The 24,048-nt window shown below is 28.4% G+C and overlaps 1 protein-coding gene across 1 annotated transcript in view; it reads left to right on the top strand.

The window, feature by feature from the left end:
- The window catches only part of LOC111030654 (head-specific guanylate cyclase), a 263,376-nt gene that overhangs the window by 178,269 nt on the left and 61,059 nt on the right, over window positions 1-24,048 (top strand). Inside the window, exon 10 of the mRNA XM_022310268.1 lies at window positions 21,898-22,036. Within this exon, the coding sequence (XP_022165960.1) occupies window positions 21,898-22,036 (139 nt within the window). The remainder of the gene's footprint in view (window positions 1-21,897; window positions 22,037-24,048) is intronic.

Below are 24,048 nucleotides of genomic sequence, written 5' to 3' on the forward strand. Positions count from 1 at the left end.
CAATGTCGACAGTTAGTAAAATGATTTGTTGTGCACAGTGCAAACACACGCTTATCTCTCACATCTCGATTACATCTGCAGAATGTCTACACGCATTGACAAATTCACCTCATTTACTCGACTCACCACCAGAAGTAGGCGTCTGTAATACTCTGAATCGATACTTTAATATAGGTATTAAAATATTAAACTCATGTGTGATCATTGATCTGATTAGTTCTGCAGTTTACCCAGTCAGTCACGGTAGGGGTATATATTATGATATTTTAAGTGCACGATTATGTAATTTATGCTCTGACAATATTACATAATATTATTATACAAGAGCTTGAACTTTGAAGTAAAAAGAATCGTCATAAAATTAACTAATGATTCAGATGTTTCATTCATTCATTCATTTTTACTATATTGAGTGTCTTATAAATAAACTAGTTGCACTTGTTTTCCCCATCAAAAATTCCAACTCTTTATGAGACTCGTGAGTCTATACGAGATAATGATGGATTGTAGAATATTACTTCTCGGAACAATTCACATCTACACTCCGATCAAATACATAATTAGACGGACATAAAGGTCAGATTACATATTTTAGCTATGGAAAACCGTGTCGTACAATATGAATATACATGTACAATTTACACTTAAAATATTTATTTTTGCCTATTTCAACTCTTTAATTTAAAAATGTTGAAAAAAATGTTCTTAAGTGAGGACATTTTGTAGTGAAATTGTAATATTAATTTATTCTCATACCTTCAAGCCGATAATTTTAAGATTTTCGGATCTGCATTGGTTATGAATCAGGAGAGTTCTTTCATTTTTATATATGTATAGATTATTAGATTGTATTCGTAAATTATATTTCGTTATTACTTTATTTATCAATTTTGTATTTAATTTACTGCTGAAATAAGTTCCTTGTTACTGTATCTACTACTCATACTTAAAACTATGATTGGGCATTAAGCTGCTTAAATATAACATATACCTTTTATAGGGTAACTAACTAATTTTAGGGATAATTTTTTTTCCTAATTTGGTTACACTGATTGTTATTGTATCAATCGTTGCGTTATCATATTATTTATTTTATTATTTGCAATTTGATATCGTAAATTCGTAATGGAACACCTTAGGTGTAATTTTTACTACAGTGGCGCCCAGGCATGTTAGCAAGTACTATAGCTGCATGTACTGTCAAAAGGGCTGAATGTTGAAAGGGTGTTTAAGGTGTTTATAAATGAATAATATAATCTTAACTCCAAAATAATTAATTTTCGTAAACTGCAGTAATAGATAAGTAAGTTACTGATTTAAAATATTTTTTTAAATAGGTTGTTGAATAACTTTGTTTAACTTCACGTGTTCTTAAAATACCTTTGTGTGCTATTAGGAGCCTATAACTATCAAAAACATATTCTTAAGATGCCAATAACAATACAAGTTATCCTATACATAAATAAATAAATAAACCAATGTATCCGTAGTTTTAAGTTAAATACCATTGTCAATCGGTTAATGAAATAGGTCAGAACAATATTCTTAAAAGTAAATGTTGCCCTAATAATATGTTATTAATCGTTATAATATATTATATAATATATGTTATATTATAACACAATGTCATGAATTATTTTTTGTTGGTTTAATTAGCAGCAACCTGAACAGAGTTATTTTCCATCCCAAGATAAGAAGAAGAAGTTTTTTAACGTAATTAACTTCTCTGTCGAGATTTCGTGCTGACCTACGCGCATTTTATTCCAAACATAATACTATTATTTAGTAGTTTCAGTAAAATAACCTATTTAATTCACACTTAGTTTCAAGCCCATTTTACAGAAGTAGTTCTAATTGCATTTTCGAACATTCTATCTTATGTCTGAATAATCTAAATTATATATATTTATGTTTGTGTGTATTTTTTTAAACATTGAAAAATACCTTTTTTTTATTGAGTTATTTTAAATATCAATTGTTTACTTGAATATTGGTTTGGTCTTGTGTTTTTATTATATATAGTACATAACATAATACAACTATTTATATTATCTAATCTCCTGAATTTACCTAGCAATGAACGATAAAAAGCAATAATAAACTAACATATAAAAAAATATTCATTTTTTTAGTTCCTTTGAAAAAGGAAATTACAATGTTTACAATTTCATTAAAAGTTTTAAATTAAAAATAATCAATACGTTTGGTTTTTCCAATAACTTAGGGGTCAGATCTATATCTTTAAAAGAAAGTAATTGAAAATTTAAACATGAAATAAAAAACTTGTGTAAATCATAATATTATTTACGTTCAAACATTGTACCTATATGAAAGTAAAATCCGTACCTATTTAGATTATCAAATACCTCTAAGTATTTACAATTTAAATTATATAATAATTGTATTGTATTGACGTATTATGATCGTTAGGTAGGTACTTGATTTATTTTCAGATTATAATACTATAATATTTACAGTACCAATATACAAAACACAATCTGAATACCTATGTTTTATAGATGTGATTATTATATATCAATATTATGTATATTTAAAAAAAAAATTATGGATATTTTAAATCATAATATTCCATACGAATGACCTTAATATTTTAATCACAGTAACACTGAAATAATTGATTCGATGATGGAGTTGTGTACCAATAGAAATGTTCACCCATTGGCTATTACGGAAATGGGAAAATAGTGCCCAACATAAACAACAAGTTTGCATAAAATGTCATTTTTTTTCATTTTATGTTAACTGTAAGTCTTAACTTACAATTTCCGATTGGTAATATTCAATACCTGTTATGATTACAATAGTTAGGAACAATACAAACCATAGTCATTTAATTTTATTGAAAACCTATTCAAAATACTGTTAATTTATAATAATATCACAATATTTGTATGATGATTTTTTTTTATATCTGTGCAGTATAGCTATACTTTCGTACCTGTTTCGGAAAAAATATTTGATGTATATATTATATTGTATTCAGCAAAACTGTAGATCAAAGATATAGGTATAAGTTTAGGTGCATATATTCAAAAACAGTTTAGTAACGTTAGTGGCATATTAAATATCATATTCTAAACATCAGCTGCTTTGTTCGAAGTTAATTTAATTTTTTTACTGCAGTCCAAATGGTAATTTATGCGACAAATTTAGTAGATATTCGCTACAATAATTATGGATCTGACAATTATCACAATAATATCGTATCCATAAAAATATTATTCGTGGGTTTGGATACGAAATAAAAAATATATATATATAATATAAATAACACGATAACCGATATAATTTTCTTTGCACACACACTCGCTGTATGCATATGAGTACATAACGATAACAGCAAATAATATTATAACTACAACTACTTAATAGCCTCGTAAAACATTCTAGGCATTTAACATAATATCGTTATTATATCGTACAATCGGATGCATGGGTCCTCGAAGTTACTCCGACTTTGGAAATTGATGTCTCATCGTGTGCTTTTATTAAAAAAAACCATCGTCCTCGTGACTTAGGAGAAACGATTGTTCGGGCCAGTTTATATGTGTATAAGTGCAATAATTCTATATACAGTGAGTTGTATAATGTGTGTAGATGGTATACAGTGCGTTCGTCTTTTTCTGTATTTTCTACACGATAAAAGGGTGACCGTATTTTTATTATTATTATTATTATTATTATTATTATTATTATTATTATTATTATTGTTATTATTATTATTATTATTATTATTATTATTATTATTATTATTATTATTATTATTATTATTATTATTATTATCATAGCACTGCGTGTCGTCCTTCCGTTCGAGTTTACTAAAATTGGTTGGCATCAGTCTTGCCAAGTAGGTCGTAAAATTCACCGCACAATCATCCCCTCTAGCAACCGCCCCCCCCCCCCCCCCCACCCATTGCATCGCATGTGCTCGGTGGTGATCTATTTGAGTTCATCCCGAATCCGTTCTTGACCGCGACTATATAATATAGTAATTTAAAACGACAACATAATAATAGTTTCGTAAAACTATATTTGTTTGTAGTTAGCAATTAATTGTCCATGTGATAATATTATTCTGTAAGACTGTTAACAACAACAGTTGTGCAATATAACAGCAGTGCTATACATGCACTATACAATTTAGTTATTATTTTGTTGTTTTTCGAGTGCATACAATATCACTGGTTACTAAATTACTGGGACCTTAAAGCTGAAAATATAAATTTGCTTGCACAATATATGACTTAAAATTAGGTACCTATCTTGCTATTTACTTTTTCTTAATATCAGTTTAATATATTAACTACTTTTCTGCTATAATCAATGTACCTGGTTGTCATTAAATAATGATAAAACAAATATTTAATTCTTGAATCTTTACAAACTACGCTTGATTTCACCGAATCAAATAAATTTGATAAAAATCCAATATAATATGTATCTGACCTGGTTTTTGATTCACCGTATTCGTTCTAAGAACTAAAATGGAAATTTCACAAGTAAAATAGATTTATTGAAATTGCTTCACTTCCGATTTGAACTCATCCGGTGTATCCCTGTATGGAATAACAACAAACTATTTTGGAATAATATTTTTTTTTCCTCAGAGAAATAAAATTATTATCAACCAGTTACGGTTGACTTGCTTCCACTTAAACTTGTTGCTATTTTTTTTTTACTCGTACAGACTTTTGGATTTATAAGTGCAGTTCTTTAATATTTTCTGAATCATAGATATAGGTATCTTTTCATAAATTAATAAAGTTCTATATTTTCCAGTGGTTTAGAATTTCCATAATATATTAACGTATATAGTGTATCTTTTACAGAATAAAATTTTAAAAAATACAATAAAAGAAAGAAAAAAAGTAATAACCTTTGTTGTTTGACATTACACACCCGCATAATATTTTGTCTGCTTCCCACAAATGCACTTACTATATCATAACAAATTTTTGTTAAGCAGTATCTATTTTATGTCTTTTTAATGAGTTATCTGATATATTATCAATTTTAAGTAAAAACATTATCTAGAGAAGTGATCTTCTACCAGTCGATCACAAACCAATTTTAGGTCATCATGTGCTTTTAATAATATGTGACATTACATTTTATGAAACAAATTGACATAATAATAATACCCAATTAGTTTTAAAATATTTCTGTTATACATATAATCTAATATTTATCAATCAGCTTTTCTTTTTTTTATGTTGATTAATATGGGTCTCAAAATGTTAATAATTAATAAAATGTGCTGTGAGTCAACATTAAAACATAGGCAGTATTATTACTTAGGCATTTTAAAATCGTAATAACATGCTTGAAAATTGAAATATGAATAATAGTCTACGACATGATCTAGATAATTTTATTCATAGCTTTAAATTGTATAACATTATAATCAACCATAAAATTAAAACTGACGATTCAAAACTAATTCTTCCGAAAGTCAATTATACGAGTACAGCACATGTGAGTTAGCCATAATATTGTAATAGTACCTACTTATACCATTTTTTTTTTTTTAATGGTTCCTGACACAATCAATGAATTAACTATTATACCTATTCAATAAAAGTTAAATTGTAGCTAATGAAATTTAAATATGTAATTACTAGCATACAAAATTCTGTCTTCAAAATCTATAATAAGTCAAAGCTCAACACGTGTTTTTTCAATGCTTCCAATATCTATGGCGTTGTCATTCATCCAGACATATTTGCCCCTTAGCATTTTTATTTAATACTTTAAAATTTAAAATTTAAAATTAGCATACAAATCACTTTCTATAGTTCATCAGTTTTAAACGCATTGTTTCATCAACTCTTAAAAAACTGAAAGTTCCCGAATTTACTGATTTAAGTTAGGTTCACAAAAGTTGATGAGAATACTTCACTATTTCCTTCAATTCCAAAAGACCTGCAACCGTTTTCACATTGGATTCAATCAATAGCAAGGTATTTTAACTACTCCGAAAAAAAACGGAAAACAATACATCTGCATGATTAAGTTTTATTAAAATTCAACAAACAAAAAATTCAAGTAGGTAAACTTTCCGTGTCCTGATCGTCCCTTACCATGTGAAGATCGTCATACACCCTACAACCGACGACCCGGCAGAAAATAGACACTTCACTCACTTGTCACGATTTTATTTAAAATGCCTATAATACTAATAATAGTAAGAATGTGGTTTCAGCACTTTTTCTGACTGGCCTATATTCATGATGTGTTAGTTCGCTAAAATGTTAATTTTACTATTCTTATAATATTATGTATATTTTTAAGGTATGATAGTAACTGTCGGTAGGGTATGGAATATATCTGTCGATTCGGGTTTTAGTTAAGTATTGGGAACATAGTGATACCTCACACGCGTAGTCTAACACTAGTATTCGGGATTTTTAAATAATCATAATATACAAAACAGTAAACAAATTTGATGTTAAAAAAAAATATATTTAATATTTATTAAAATATCAATTATGCATTATGAGAATTGAAATAAGTTTTAACTTCTCGAGTTGTGTTCTCATTAAGGGCAATATTCAAGAATCAAAAGGAAACATTATGTTGGCAGTAATACGATTCTCAAAGTGAGTTTATTCTTCAAAAAAGTTGGCTAAAAAAAGTACTTATGGAATAAAATATCAGTCTTCTGCGAGAATAAGATAATAATGAAACGTAATGAAAAGAATTCGTAATGTTGAAAAAATATAAGCACGCTAACCTAACACGAACCGAAATGGCGGAGAAATAAATAAAAGAAAAATGCCAAACTGTATGTATACGTATATTATTACTATTATATATGAGCGTAATAAGTATTCAAACATTCTTACGCATATCTTATTGTAATGTATTTTTATTTTTTTTATTTTGTTCGATAACAATTCGAAGAGCTGTAAATTTCGGATAAAGGACTGATGATTAACATACTTTTACGCCGAAAGGGATGATGTCGAAAGAACGGATAAAGCCGCAATACGAATATAATAATACCAGGGAACCTGCACTCTCCAACAGTGGGCAAAAAAAAAAAAATGGTTATGTAAGAAAAGAGAAAAAATTGAAATGAAAAGGCAAAAAAGACGGTTCGAAAATATATATATCGATAAGAGGAAATGTAAAAGACCACGGTTTAGCGATCGTGTAGAAGAAAATAATACGGAAAAGAAAAGTAATCGATGAACACGAGCGCGCGATTACAAGTTGTGGCAGACGCGATGATTTGCCGACGAAGGAAAAGTGCATAATACTGTCTATCTCTATAATATATATACAGGGTGATTCAGCGAGGTTGTTTAACTCCATTTTTTTCTTTTAATAATACATTCATTCGAATTCTTGAGATTTTGTGTACTACTCAAAGATATTTTCAGAAAATGTGTCCACTAAATAATTGTCGATAGAAGGGGGGGGGGAAGGGCGGGGGGTCGTACCAAAAAAACAAGTTTGTATTTCCACAGGGCGCTTCTCAAGTTATACCAAAAATCTCAAAAGTTTGAAAATATTTTATTTAAATATACTCCTCATATAATCTAACTTACTTATAATCTCGGCAGGTTTTTAATAACTGTGTTATTGAAGAAAAAAGGGGGTGACCATGTTTGGTGAATCACCCTATATCTTCATGTTGTTATATATATAAGTGTATAAGTCTTATAGGCTGCAGGTCGGTACTGGTTGGAGGGAATCTTGTGGGATTACTTCGCCATTCAGACTGTGTACACGCACAAATGACGCAACATTTGCCTCGCCTTATATTATATTAATAACACGGTTCGACTGCTATTGGATCTAAACATTATCAGTGTAGCTGTTTTATTCATAATACCATTCTAGAGCGGAGTTGTAGGCACCTACTTGAGTACTGAAAGCAACCCGGTTATTACCAGTGCTGAAATAATATACCATCAATAATAATTAGTTTCAGGATACAGAAACAGATATTTTACTTTAAAGAGTAACTATATGGTTCTAAGCATAATATGTACAGATACAAGTATCTTGAGAATATTTTGATGGATTAACAAATTCAATAATTCTATTTATAACGGCTTGATAATAAATAAAAAGTATATGGTTTTCCAAAATTAAAGTAGAACAAATAAAAGATATTTTTTTTTTAAATTCAATAGTTGGCTTTTATGATTTATGCAATCATTGATATAGGAGTATGTAGAGTGAACCCGGGAAATCCACATCCTCAATATATTTTTTTAAAGTCAACATTGTATTAATATATATAATATTGTGTCTTAAAAAGTATCTTGTTATTTCCATTAAGATATACCCACAACTTTTTGTATTTAAGACAAATTATATTTTTTTAGTAGGTATCTAGATAGAAATAAAATATATAAACAATTATTTTCATACATTTCACATTTACACCACTGATTATTAAACTGCACACCGGGGAGGTGCGTGTTAAAACAATAATACTGTACATTATAATAATAAAATTCATAGAAAATAATTGTACACCCACCCAACCAATTAAAAACACGGAACCTGCTACGGTAGTCCAGCGTCTGGTTACATGTCAAAACTGAATATTATTTATACAACTTCAAATGTTTTTTTAGCAGCAGTATGAAATGCTGTCGTTATTTTAATAAAAAAATATATATATTTCGCCAGAAATATAATGATGCATAAATATTGTTGAAACGTTTTTAAACCGTAAGGTAGGTATTTATAGTATTTTGCATACAATATTTTTAAAATGTCAAATAAATTAATAAGTTTAAGAACAAAAAATAAAAAAATAAAAAATAATGTAGGTTTACATTCAAAACACTTAATTATTACCCCAGACAACTTTTGTAAATTCAAAATAAATGTTTTATATAAAGTACTTCCACAATAACACTATTTTCTTAACTTTTTGATAATTTGTTTTTTTAGTTTCATATTCTGAAGCAGTATACTTCTATAAACATTTTAATATATAATAATAATAAAGACTATTTAGTTAAATAGTTTTTTATTTATGAGTATTTTTGGATGAACGGAGATGTGTAACATAATTTCATAAGTATATCCCCTGCTACTTCACACGTTCTCTTATCTAAATTACCAAACTTTAAACGCTTAAAAAGAAAAAAACGGTTAGTCCAATATTGTTTACATTTGTTGTTGATATTGTCCAAATAAAATTAAAAATATGAGATTTAATTTTAAAAAAAAAAAGTGGGAACAATTGGATTCAATATTGTAAAGCTTTATTACGTTGCAATTATAATAAATTATTAGTACGCTTACTTAAATTGTAACAAAATAATACAACTATATTTTCCAAGTACACGACAAATGACTATAAGATAATATGAGTGTGTTACATCATAAACCATAAACAATATACTACATACCTACGTATATAGTAGAATATAATATAGTATATGATTTTATATTAGTATTTTATATTAGCCTTGGTAGTATCTTTAATGTTACCGTAGTGTTTTAAGTTTAAAAAATTATTTATTTCGTACGTAAAAAACATAATATTATGTTTTGAAACTATTCAGAGTATAATGTTCTTTTTAGTATCCCAACACATGTAGTAGTCGTCTCTAATATATATTGTTTTTAAAACTCATATTTTATCCAAGAGACTGCTGCTTATTTCCCGTGCCAAAACCGGGAAATTTTAGCTAGTGTCACCCGAGTCGAATCATTTCACCCGAATTCACACACACACACACACACACACACACACACACACACACACACACACACATGCACATAACACACATTCGTGTTAGATCGATCGCGGGTGTGATATATATTATTATCATGGTTCGTCTTTAGCACTTGTCGAAGACATATATTTTGCACACTGCACACCGTAAACAACTCACGTCTATAATATTATAATATTATTGTAAGTACCGAATACGACGACAGATCGTTTCCCACACTCTCGATATATTCCTCATGGTCGACGTGCAAACAATCATAGAAAACCGACAAATCGAAAATGTCTTATGGGCGCACGTTACAGGGTGTATCGCAAGCATCTGATGCACAGTCAACATATGAAATTATTTCGATGTAAAATAATTATATTGCCAGAAAGTCCTGACACACTGTGACGTACCTATGTACTATAACACCCTGCACTTCTGAGGTGTTGTACTGTGAATCGAATAAGCTTCACACGCCAGGTCGAGAGTGATAGTAGAATGGAACCTAATTTATTATCTGCTGACTGCTGCAAACGTCGTTTTCTGCGGGAATCGTGTTGTATTGCCAGACGTGATGACTGAATACGTGTCCCAAAAATCGAATTGGTATACTCAGCATCTAAACTTTAAACACGTAATATTTATGGCTCCTTTAAAATTTGATTTTAATTTTTAAAAACACCTAATTGGAATGTATTCTATTCCGGAAAATGAAAAGTGAAGTACAATAATTACGTGTTTTAATTCAAAAAAGTAAGACCAAAAATACGATAATGATGAGAAATAATGAAAAATATAATTTTATATTTCAAAAAAAATTGTTTTAAAGTTAAAACGATGAAAAAATAAAATGTTTTATAAGTCGATGACACTATTGGGGATAACGAGTGTTTTCTGTAAAAATATTGTCCTATAATTATAATATTATGAGATGGAGCTTTTAGTTTCAGAACACAAGAACAATATTTAAAATATACCAGTTAATACAATACAAATATATTATGCACATGGACACCATAATGGCAATATTACGTCAGTCGAAGAAGAAATAACGATTCGGTAGGATAATAATATGGAACGTAGTATGATTGTCTTAAACGTCACAGTTACCTACCAAATCATTACTTTCAGAAGCTGTTGTCGATGTGAAATGAAATATATTGTGTGATAATATTGTTCAAAAACGATGGGGCGTCTTGCGTGGGTACATGTCTGTAGTCTGTATGAAACCATTTTGGGTTTACCATATCTATGTGGACAACCAGAAAATTAGGCCAGTGTTTAAGTGCATTGAGTGCACTGGTCCCAGATCTTATATTTCTCCAATCCCCCGAGCCTAGAAAACAGTTAATATTATTTGGGGTAAATTATTGTTGAATAAATGTTATAGTATGATTGAAATAGGACTACCTGCACGAATAAAAAAAAAAATGTCTATTATGAAAATACAATATAATATTATATATTTATATGTATATTGATTTATATTCTATAATAAATTTCGTTTGATTTCATGAATCATTAATGGAATAATGTATAGATAAAATTACGTGACGCGATATTGTCATAATAATATATTAAATTGTAGATCAGTTATAGAATGTACAAAATACAGAACGTTGTTTTTTTAACAAAATTAGGGCATTTCATATTTATACAATTTATTATGGCTTATTATATCATTTTTAAGCTATAATAAACTTAGGACCATTTGTTTCTACAATAAAACGTCTAAATCCAGTCATGCCGATGACCACTGATCATTATGCGTTAGGTTATGGTCCGATTAAGCATGATTTCGGCCCAAATATTAGTCGCCTGAACTCGCCAAATAAACGTTTGGCACTTTGGAGTGATTGTACAATATTCTAATTCATCGCCAATAAAGTATACACCAACGTTTACCGTAAACAATGTGCGAAGTCGTTGACCTTAAAATCGCTTTCTTCGATGTTAATTCGTGCAATAAAACGTACGTCATATAAACAAATGCACGCACTAGTGATGCAATACACTGCAACAACCACTTTCCCTTAATCGTAGCGTATATCAAACGGCTAAAGTGTGGTTTATATATTTCAAAAACAAAAAAAAGTTTTAAGCATCATAAGACTCGTTTTTTTATTATTATTGGCATAATATTAAGTTCCAAAACTCTTTGATTACTTTTTAATACGCTATTTTTTTTTAATCTCGGAATTTCCAGGCGATATTATGCTTCGTGTCGAGTGCAATATCAAAAGATTTTTACTCCCACGTAATAAAACTTACTATATTATGAAGAATCTGTTATTATTTCTTGACAGCAGTGGTGTACTCGTAAAAAATCGAGACGTTTATGAGTTGTTTATTTTTTAGCGTGGATTAAATTAGTTTAATTTTTAAATTGAAATACCCATAGTCATATTGTCGTCGTTCTTAAAATGCGTTTTCTTAGAACAGTTTAAGACGCGCGACTATGATGTGATATTTTCCACCGAGTTTGAAATGATTCTGTAGTCATTATTGTAATTCAAGGTTCCGTTTTAATCATTAATGTATACGTGGCTTATTAGTCATCTTTGCAGTGTTTATGACGTCTCTTTGAACTTTGGAAAACTGGCTAAGTGGATCCATTTTAATGAACCTTGGTCTCTATTAATATTACAACCATGAACTATTCACTCCGCGCGTTTGAAACGTTTATGATACCTATAGATACGTATTTAAGGATTGTCCGTTAGGGAGACCCTACCCACGACAATATAATATAATATTAATATGCATGTAGATACGTATTACGCGTCTATTATTATTATATTGCATGCATTAACAATAATAATTATTAGTTGGTATTAAAATTAATAATTGGTCTTCCTCTCATCTCGAGTGCTCAACACAGATATTAGTTGTTCGTTGGTAATTATTTTGGTTTAACCCCTTTGTTTGAGACAAATAATAATTTTAACAATAAATTACAAAATAATAATATTGTGAATAATGTATACATAAATTACAATAATATAATGACATATAGTTTGTACACACAATATGCACGCAGGTATCACTGTGTATATTATATAAATACCTGTAAAACGTGAAGAGTTTTTTTGTAAAAAGGCTAATTTCAAACTTTATTTCAACAGAGTTTTAAGTTTGTAATTATAAAAAAAGTTTTATTTTTATTTTCAATTCAACGTAATCAACAATTAAAATATGCGCTAAAAAAGTTCTCCATCTCCTCATTTATCAGTCGGCAAATTATGATGTATTTAGTCAAAGAGATGTTTTTAAAGTTTAATTACGGAATAACTTCAAACTAGACACTTCTAAACAACATAAGTATATCTTATTATGATCTCGCGTTAATAATTAAGTTTGACCAGATTAATAATAATAATAAATTGTTGATGCAGGGAAATCGTTTGGTGTTCGTCAAAACCTAGACAGCTGCCACCTGCCATAGTTGCTCTGTTAATTTCTCACTAATTATTTTAGATTCATAATCAAAATAATAAAATAAAGCAACTAAAAAATGAAGAATGATAAATAACAACGTTGCATGAGAGTATAGTATAATGTTGTATAGTATAGTATTATAAACGGTACGTTTTTAAATGTTGCAATATTTCGATTATTATTTTTCGTAATTGAAATAATTTTAATCACACAGGGTAATACTTTTGATGCGTTGTTGTTAATAGTTTGTGTAATCCCCGTATCCATATTATATATCTCGCTGGAAACAAAATGGAAAGCAAAAATGAATGGAAATTCCAACAGCAGTTTAAATGGCACGTCCACCTAAATTAATGAAAATAATTACGTTTAATTACAATAGTACAATATTCGAGATTAAATTAGATTTGAATTAAACACATATTTTATTAAAAACGCGATACTATAAAAAAAATACATATTTCGAATTATTGTATTACAGATGTGGCGTTCAGACGAATGAATCGATAACTAAAAGTTTGTGATAATATCAATTTTTGTAAAAAATAAAATACAACACTATGATCTGAAAACAAGAGACAAATATACCGTTTAAGTCAGTTTGAGTCCATTTCGTTACCTACATCTGAAAGGACTGTTGTTTTTCGGGTCCACCGTGTTTTGTTTAAATTCTAAGTGATATGGTAATCAAGAATCTTTTGAACCCTTATAATGTGTGCACTCGTTTTTATTGTTTGCAAGCCAGTGTAACGTCATGCGAGTGGTCAAAAGGACTCAGAAGTGTGCCATATACTAGGAACTAGGAAACGTATACAGAAAGTCTGACTGAAAACGATGGTATAGAATACAAATCTTTATCAACTAGTAGATTGTCGTATTAGGTACTCGCAGTTCATAGAAAGTAACGAGTGTTCACCAATTCCACTTGAGAGGTAATTCAGTGTTTACGAGTAAACTTTTAAAAGTCACGCAAAAACTTTCAAACGTAACCTCACTTGAATTATACAATACATTACTATAGGTATTATGCGGACGGCATACGAGTAAATGAAAAGATTTTGTACATATTATGCTGTTCCATATAATAACAAATTAAAAATAATATTATTGAATGGCTACATATTATTATTCTGTTAAGCTGTATTGTGTACGAATGAAAGTTATTATTATCATGGTTTTGTTGATAATTCAATGTTCGGACTCATATTATTATTATCATTATCATAATAGCTACAACTTGAGGGAATTGGAGAACAATACTGAGTTCGATCAAATTGATAAGAGTTATGGTGGGAGGGCGTAAACTGTATTATATCAGATCGTACGTGTATAATAACAGGAATCGAATCTGCTGAACAACAATTTTGTTTCGAAACTCGAGAGTAACGAATTAAGTATTTCCCTACATCCCAAAACAATCTCGCCCGCTTCTATCTCTCCACTAAATTTCGAGTTTCCTTATTGTTTTAACGAAACAACGTAAAACGGTATCACTTCTATTAGACTGATGATGATAATAATATAATTGTAAAGTTGTATTTATTTTATATTTTTTTTTAAATTTAATACATATTGATACACCGTACACCTGAATAATATTATGTATATTTGAAGTCATAGAAGAGAGTGAAAAAAAAATAGTGTCATACTCCTGATAGAGAGGAAACACATTTATTTCAAAGTGTAGACAAATTCATTGTATCGAAAAAAATAAAAATAATTCATAAGAGAATTTAAATAAATATTGCAATACACTTTTTAAAATTCAATCCAGAATTATCACGTTGTAGTCGACTTATAAAGTATTATATGTACTGATAAGTTTGCAGTTTACACAGATTGTGTATCATATCATAAGTAGGTAAATACGAATTATATTATTGTGTACAGGACAAAACAACAAAATCAGTTCAATAAGCAGACGCGTACTCATTTTTAAAAATATATATTTTATTCTGCAGTATTGAAAAATTGTATTATTGTAGAATATTGAGACACGTCATGATGGATATTATAACTTATGAATATAATAATCTAACGGATAAAATAATATTTATTTAAAATGAATACCTATAAATGGAGCTAGTTTGTAAAGTATTATCTTGTTTCTATGCATTAGTTAAAAATATTCAAACTTGAATAATTTTTTTAGTTTTTATAGGTAATTTTTTTCAAAATACGGAAACCGCCGTGTTGTGAACTGATCAAGATTTGTTTAGTAAACACACAACACAAAAGTGCAATGTTTGTATTGCTGTAATTTAATTAATATTTAATAATGACTCGATCGAGTACCGTATGCGAACCAGATACGGCACAGAGAGGGAGGGGAGAGATATAACATAATGTGCATATTATAATGACGTAAAATTAACGCATACACACTATTGCACTATAATAATATTCATGAATAATGTACAGTGTACATATTACACAATATATTGATATATTATTATTATTATTAATATCATTATTATATACCCTGGAAAGGAAACTTTTAGTAAAACATGTAGAAGAAAAAATGTCAACGAAAATAAAACAGTAGGTACATGAAGCTACTTAAATATGTTTATTAAAAATTTACTGAAAACAATCCTTTCTATATGCATTAATTATAAGTACGAAATGTATTGAATTAATTGACGTTTTTGACAGTTTTATGGTAAAATAAACGTTTTTGTTTAAAAAACGATTATCGTTAAATCATTTACATTATTTTTGATTGATTAGGTACAACTTATTATTTTAAGAGACTGTGAAATAAGTTAATCCTTCTAATAAGCTTAACAACTTTCGTTTTTCAATACTTTGAATCATAATATTATGAAGTTTATACCTAGGTGTATAGATTTATTACTTTATGTCAGAACTATTAAAATCTTAAATTATATGTAATTCACTAACTTTTTGTTATTAGCTATCGAATTAAATTAAAACAGGTTTTAAAGTTCATTGGCTGATATATTGTATTATTACTCTTTATCCTTCAGTGTCAAGTTCTTAAATTGTATCGGATGTACGGCATATTTTCAAATTATATTACTTAACTTTTATAAAAACAAAACAACCTACTTATTTATTTTAATAAATAAAAATGCATTATAAGTTTATTAAATGTATAAATAATTTAAACAATAAACACGCGTAATTCATAAATTCATTGCCTTGAATTTAAAAAAAAAAAATTAATTTTGAATAAACTATTTATTTTTAAATGTACTTACTTTTTTTTTAAATATGAAAACCATCGTGTTGTGAGCTAGTCAAGATTTATTTACTAAGCATTTAATACAAAAGTGCAATATTTGTGTTTCTGTAATTTAATTAATGTTTAATGAGATTAAAAAAAGTAGATACAAGATTAAGAGACTGTAAATCTTCTCGGTAGGTAATTACACCTCAACGAAAACTAATACTTTATGGTTTATATTAATTTTTGAAGGTTTTCAATTTAATAATAAATCATCGCAAAACGATCTCTATCGAATATAATTTTCTCCGATACTTATCACAATTTTTATAAATGTGTGAATTGTCCTGTGTATGGACTATATTTTGTTCTTAACAAAGTGTACAATACCTATATACAATATTTTTTGTATATTATAATCCTGTTAAAAAAAAATATGGATATTTCAAGCTACATAAAACTTAAAAAATAGAAATAAAAATAATGTATCCTACTGAAACCAATTATACTCCATCACCCCGCTCGGAATTTCATAATAATTCACAACTATTCAATATCAAATATAAAACATTTCCTGGTAACTTTTTCATAAAACCACACAATGTATTACTTAACATTCTAGGAATCAAATTATATTATATTATTATATGGTATTTCAGTTCAAAAACAGTATATTTGCACAAATAGTCGGAATTAAAGTAATCTGCAGTAGTAGGTATTTTGTTTTTATGTCAGCGAGGGCACTACAAACCAGTGTGTTTGATTTGCATACGACTGCTGTGATTTAAATTAAAATGAAAATGCATTTGTATTTTAATTTTATCTGCTCGGAAAAGTTCTTCATAGATCCTGCATTACTATATTTGTTGGCCCGAATAGTTTTTCTAAATATTTTGTTTTTATACTATTTTTTAGATAGTTATAGACTTTGATTACACGATTGTGTTTTAATATAAACACTCATAATTTGACTAAAGAAGTGATGAAATAATAGTATGGAAGGGTGTCCCCCTCCTGTATGTACATATAGTAATGTTTAATATAATTTTAAATTGGGGTACAAATAAAAAAATACACTCAGTTGGCCCCACTACGGTGGCCTTTCTAGCTACACCCTTGATAGTATGTAGAGTATTAGAGATTCGATATAATATATCACTTCAAAAATAATTAATAGGTCTAAAATTATTATACACAATTGGCAAATAGTCTTATGTACAATGATTTGCATAACGACGATTTGACTAGGTGGGTCATAATATCTGTTCTATTATTGTCTCCCTAAATCGTTAATGGACAGTTAATGTTGATGGTGGTTGTTATTTGAAATATTTTAATCAAATGCGTTATTGCCTCATTCAAAATTAAAATTTGATGAGAAGCGTGTCATCAATTTATTGTATGCGCCAAAGTATGTACGAAATATCATACATTGTTACACAGAACAAATATTTACCTTAACTTTTTTGACTTACCTGCCTAATATTGTATACCACATATTATACCGACACAAAAAAATAACTATGACAGTAATCAAATAATATATATTATGTTTTAGACGTTTATTTTGCACACTGTAAAAAATATAACAGTCTGTACTGTAATTTATTTTAAAATTAATTATATAAAAGAACAAATTTAATTTATTATTTCTTCGGTATACATATCATTTGTTTTAAAATGTTTAGAACACATGTTTAATTCAAGTACATATAGTGTGTCATTACATGCTTTGATGGTAAACTCAAATATTCATGAGCAATGATTTAACTTGAAACATTTTTCACTAAACTTCAAGTGAAATGTTCATAAATATGCGTTTCAAATAATTGATATTGGATATAATTTTCATGAGTATTTTATCCAATTTCAACTAGAAATGCAATATATTTACAGGCATTTGTTCACTTTAACGTTAAATATTATGAATTCATTACATATTTTTAATTCATTTTCAGTTATTTGATGCCTATATTTTAAAAATATTGTATCACGATTAGTTTGAAAAATAATATATTTACCAAAATAATGATACGCATGAAATCGCGCAAACGATGATTGTGGTAGTGGAAAAGATAATAATGTAATACTATTTGTACACTCATTAGTAGTCATTACTAATGGAAAATGCATTAAAAGTGTGAAAAGCCAGCGACAAGATGAAATAATTACAGTATTATAAAATATTCATAATATAGCTGGTATATGCAATTGTATAATATTATCATACATTATTATGTCGAGCACAGTTTAATATATTTTATAATATGTCATTGAAATAATATGCGATGTTATCGGACGACCTAATTATATTTTTCTTTAAGTTTTTGTTTAAATATTTCGAGCACTATGCTCGCGTGAAAAAATCATATGCATCAGTGCAACAAAATACAATGGTAGCGCAAAGAACACTTGTTGAACATCCCTAGTCCACGCCCGACTGGCGCCCTCCCAATTAATATTTTGTCAGACAGTGACACAAACTTTCATTTTGACTCGACGACATATTATACTTACAAACAATATATATTATGTATATATACATAAATATATATATTTGATGTGTATACGAGCACATCATTTATGTACGATGAGTGCATAATATTCTATGCGTCATAAATGTCATAAATTTTTTTAAAAGCTGAGCTTCATAGCCTCTATTATAATATATTATTATTTAATGGACTTCAGATTTATAACGAGTAACGACGTACATTCTATGCGTATAATTTAAATACGTAGATATATGAGTGAATGGATACTTTAATATGTACAAAAGTTAACTGTTTATGTAATTTATATAAGTCGATATTATAATATTATTGTTATATCGTTAACGTTAAATCTTGAGAATAATTTCGATGTATTGAAAATATTTTTTTCTCAGCTTAAAATATTTTTAATTACTATTTTTTTTATTAGATATTGGGTATTTAATGAGTTGGATGGACAATTTTAAAAATATATAAATTCTTCGGGTAGCCCTCGGATGGGCTAAGCAATCTCACTCTACTTAATCCCGAACTCACCTTCGAAATAATAAGGGTTCGTTTACCCACCCCAGCCGTTTTCGTCCTTTTACCATCACACCAAAAATATAATCTAATATTACCTCGATAAAGCCACTCTCTCCTAGCCACCATTTCGCGATCTTATTATCATTCATGATACCTATTTTCTTTAAACTTTGCGTATCATAAATGTTTTTATAAGTCTCAAGCGTCTTCATGAAGGTTTTTTTTTTTTGATAAAAATATTGTATCTATCCTCCAATATATAATAATATCACTGTCTATTACATCACTCAAACTATTTAAATAACTTAAACATCCGACGGAAGGAGCAAATATTAATCATTTTAACTTTCGTAAATATTTCACAAGATTTTTCACGTATTGAAAATCAGCTGCAGTAATATATGTGTGATGAGTTACATAATACAATGTGCAAAATCCTTAGAAAAACAAACTGTAATATACAGAATATTGAATGTCCCTCGTTTTTTAACTTAACGAGATATGAGACTTAGGTAAGTATCTATACTGGAGCTCTGGACCACTAAATTGAACAAATCCAAAAGAGGTTCCGAAATGTTTTTTTTTCATTTATAATGAATAATATTTCAATGGGCGTCAACCAAATCCCTGTTTTTTTTGAGTTTGGGAAAAAAGGACATTTGGGCGAAAACCAAAAGGTTGATTTTGGGTGAAAAACAAAAGTACGTCCACACTCGTCTACCAGATAAATAACCCTATTAAGTGGTTTATACACGGCAGGTAGTGTTTGTGTGGAATAACCAACCTTAAAGTATAATATTTCGTGCGTCGTGTCCAATTGGTTTCATATACGTAGTAGGTCCAAACAAAATATAATAAATCGGATAAACATATTACAGTACCATACAGTGTTTGACGCTAGTCCATATAATGAAGTAAAATTAACGCATACACAATATTCCACTATTATACATGTACATAGTGTGAACAATATATTATTATTATAAACCCCGGAAAAGGAACTTGCAGTAAAAAATTCAGACTGAAAAAACGAGAGATGAAAAAATGTCAACTAAAAAAACACTAGTACACAAAGCTTTTTAAACATGTTTATTAAAAATATATACCGTGGAAACATCACGCGAATGCACTTAAAATCATTGAAAAAAACAATTTATATTTGCGTATCCATTTTTTTTTTTTGTTGGTTTCCATTTAAATGCTTGAAGAATGGAAAGTTATGCTAACGCAGCAGCCGCTTCCCCCTGCCCCACATACACACACACACACACACACATATACATTGTGGGAACTAAACAGAAAAAAATTGTTCAAAGAATAAAAAACATTTTTTTATCCATCACGTTTTATTAGATTCACATATTATTATATATTATATTTGTATTTGTTTTGTGTTAATACACCTCGATAAACATTGATATGAATAGTAGATGAGATATTCAAGACTACAATAACACAAATAAATGTGTGTTTGTACGTTAAATCGTCAAGCAACATATTATTTAGAATATATCATACTTTATGTATGCTGAAAATTTGAGAACGATGCATATTTTGTTCACTTTACTGAAAAGTAAACAGCGGTAGAAAAAAATCGTCCAAGTGAAATACAAATATCATAAAATATTTCGTAAATGACTGACTGACACAAAATACGCAAAATCAAATTTAAAATACCTTAGGTAGACAAAATATATTTCAATATTTGCATTATATTATGTTATATTACTACGATTTATACTGCTCTGTGACGTTTATTTTAATGTACGATACAATCGTCTTAATAATTAATTATCGATAGCTGACTCTAGTATTTCTTAAACTTAGGATGGTTTTAGTTTGGTACATATTTTTAGTTTCAATCGAAATTACACGATCTGATATTTGACTACCAGAATAATATTATAATTATTATCTGTGAAGCACATCTTATTGAATTCCGATTATATTTATAACATTTTTCAAGACTGAATATTTGCATGGTGAATGTATGAATTTAAATTTTATATTAAGAATAAAATCTATTTGAATATTATTATTTTTATGGCGCGGTTATTACTACATAACATATACGTCTGTGAACAAATATAATTGTATCTTGTTTTAACTCTATTAGCATTTCAATTATGATTACATTTATTAAACACAATATATACACATCTACACTATCGGGTATTATAATTAACAATTGAATTCATTCTCAAAATAATTGTTGGTAGTAATATTATCTCATCTTCTTAATATTCTTAACTCATTATTTGTAAACTTAACTTAACCTCTAATAAAACTAATATTTCAAAAATTATTTTCACCAACAAAAATCGTACAACTCGTTTAAATATTTAATTTATACTATTAAATACATATTATATCAAGGATACATTTTAAAAATAAATATAATGGATAAAAACAACAACAGAAAAGTAACCCAAAATTAAGAGTTACTTGATTTAACAATTTTAAAAGTGTTGCAGTTATTTCAACATTGTTTTTTGGTATTTTTGAGGTGTGATAATCATAATGTGTCTTTTTACAGGACGGCCTTCGGAGAAGAATGGACAAATTGAAGAGTTCGATCGAAGAAGCAAATTTGGCCGTCGACAAAGAGAGAGAGAAGAACGTCAGTCTTTTGCACACAATTTTCCCGCCCAACATCGCCAAACGACTCTGGCTCGGTAAATACTAAAGTTTCGAATTTTATTTGTTTATAATTAGTAAACTTACAGAATGCTTGGAACCTAACTTCTTTCAAAAGAAAGAAAAAAGCATGAGCACACATTTTTACCCCACTCTGTGGCACCTACCTCTAGTTCTGCTTCATATTATAATATACATGTATATATTATTAGTGCGAATATGACTGGTTACTACCGAACAGTCCATTGTATTTTTTAGAGACCTTGGTGGTAATTAATACATTACGAACAAGTTTTAATTATACAAGTTGGACAGTTTAAAATCGGTCTCATATATCATTGATTATATTATTATTTAATGGCCATATGTATGTAATCCAAGAAATAAGTTCCAATAAACTGATGAAAAAACTCGGTACATTGAAATGGACACTCATAAGTTACATTTATCTGGGTCACCGTAAGTTAATATAGTAATGTATCAAATAGAATTCTATAGTGTACAGTTCATATTGCCTTGTATTAATACGAAACAAGAGTAAAATTTAAGAAATGGAATACAAAATTATTAAATGTACTACCAATTCATATACTCAAAAATCTAGTCCTAATGATGGCATTGAAAATGTTTTTGTAATATTCCGTGCATCAAGTCACGGCGCAGATTTAAATTGTACGAATTATAAATATAAAAGTCTGCAAAATAAACGTATGTCTATTGAACACAACAGTTTTCAACACAAACAATATAACTTTTGTCGATGTTTGATATTAGTGTTATTTATAATTGTATATAATTATAATAATATGTACATCATAATTTAGTATTGTTCAACTGTTATGAGTTTTTTTTAACTGCATTTAGCTACATCAAATTATAATCATAAATATAGTAATAACTTACTCACCCGCCAATGCATAGTCATTTTTTTTTTTGTGGATAAGGTGGGTGTTTAGGTGAGGTATGCAATTTGGGTAAATATCTACCATGCTCTACATCTTATATCTGCCAAGATACGGCACGATTGTTGACAACAAAAATATACCCTAAGACCTTCGTGAATTTAACCAGCCTAACGTTTTTTGCGATATTCTCTTCAAAAACATAAATAATAAGTTACCATCATTATAATAATTATAACGATTCATACGAATATTTAGTTCAAGTATCGCGTGAACGAGTAACAGTGCAACTGAACTTGATACTTCTTGGAGTGCTATATTAGTATGGACATCCCGATAATTCAAACAGTTACAGATTTAAATAAATAATAATAATACGACAATAGTATGATTACTATAGTTAGCTATACCCACTAAACGTGGTCACATTATATTATTAAATCTCGAAAAGTGTGGTTTATTTCAATAAACATTGTTCAACTAAAAAAACCAGTGTGTCTTAAAGTTTGAATTATAATTTACATAAATACTATAACCAAATTCGTCTAGTTTTCGACACACAGACGAAGTACAAGATCGAATATATTATTTTTCTTCAATGAGAAACAAATAATGTAACATATTAAAATAGGTCATGGCCCATGGGTGGTACGTAAGTGTATGCGTATACCTATATATTGTATATTATAATTTGTAAATTGAAATACAACACTCGTGAAGTATTATTTTTAATGTGTTTAATGGTAGTATTTTTTTTCTTATCTTTTTTAACTTGGCTGAACGAAAAACTAAAAATAATCTCGACAAAATTAATGTAATTCCAAATAAATTTCAAGGTGCAATTTTAAATCCAATAAAAACTCGCTGAATTCAAACGCTTCCGTTTACGACGGCAACTATGTGACTCATGGAATTAGATTTATATAAATTAAATTATATACATTTAAATTGTATTATCCTCAGGATGTCTAAGAAGTTTTCTCGAAATTCGTCAAAACGGATGACTTTCGAGTTTCGATATATTATATTAATATGTTATCATCGGAGAAAACGATGTGAGTGCTTACTAAAATATGCAATAAAATGGTGTGTAAAACATGAAAGCAACTATAATTGTAAACTGCATACATCCTGTACACGTATTAAAT

The sequence above is a fragment of the Myzus persicae genome, unplaced genomic scaffold (genome assembly GCF_001856785.1).
Source record: "Myzus persicae strain clone G006 unplaced genomic scaffold, MPER_G0061.0, whole genome shotgun sequence".
NCBI classification, from domain to species: domain Eukaryota; kingdom Metazoa; phylum Arthropoda; class Insecta; order Hemiptera; family Aphididae; genus Myzus; species Myzus persicae.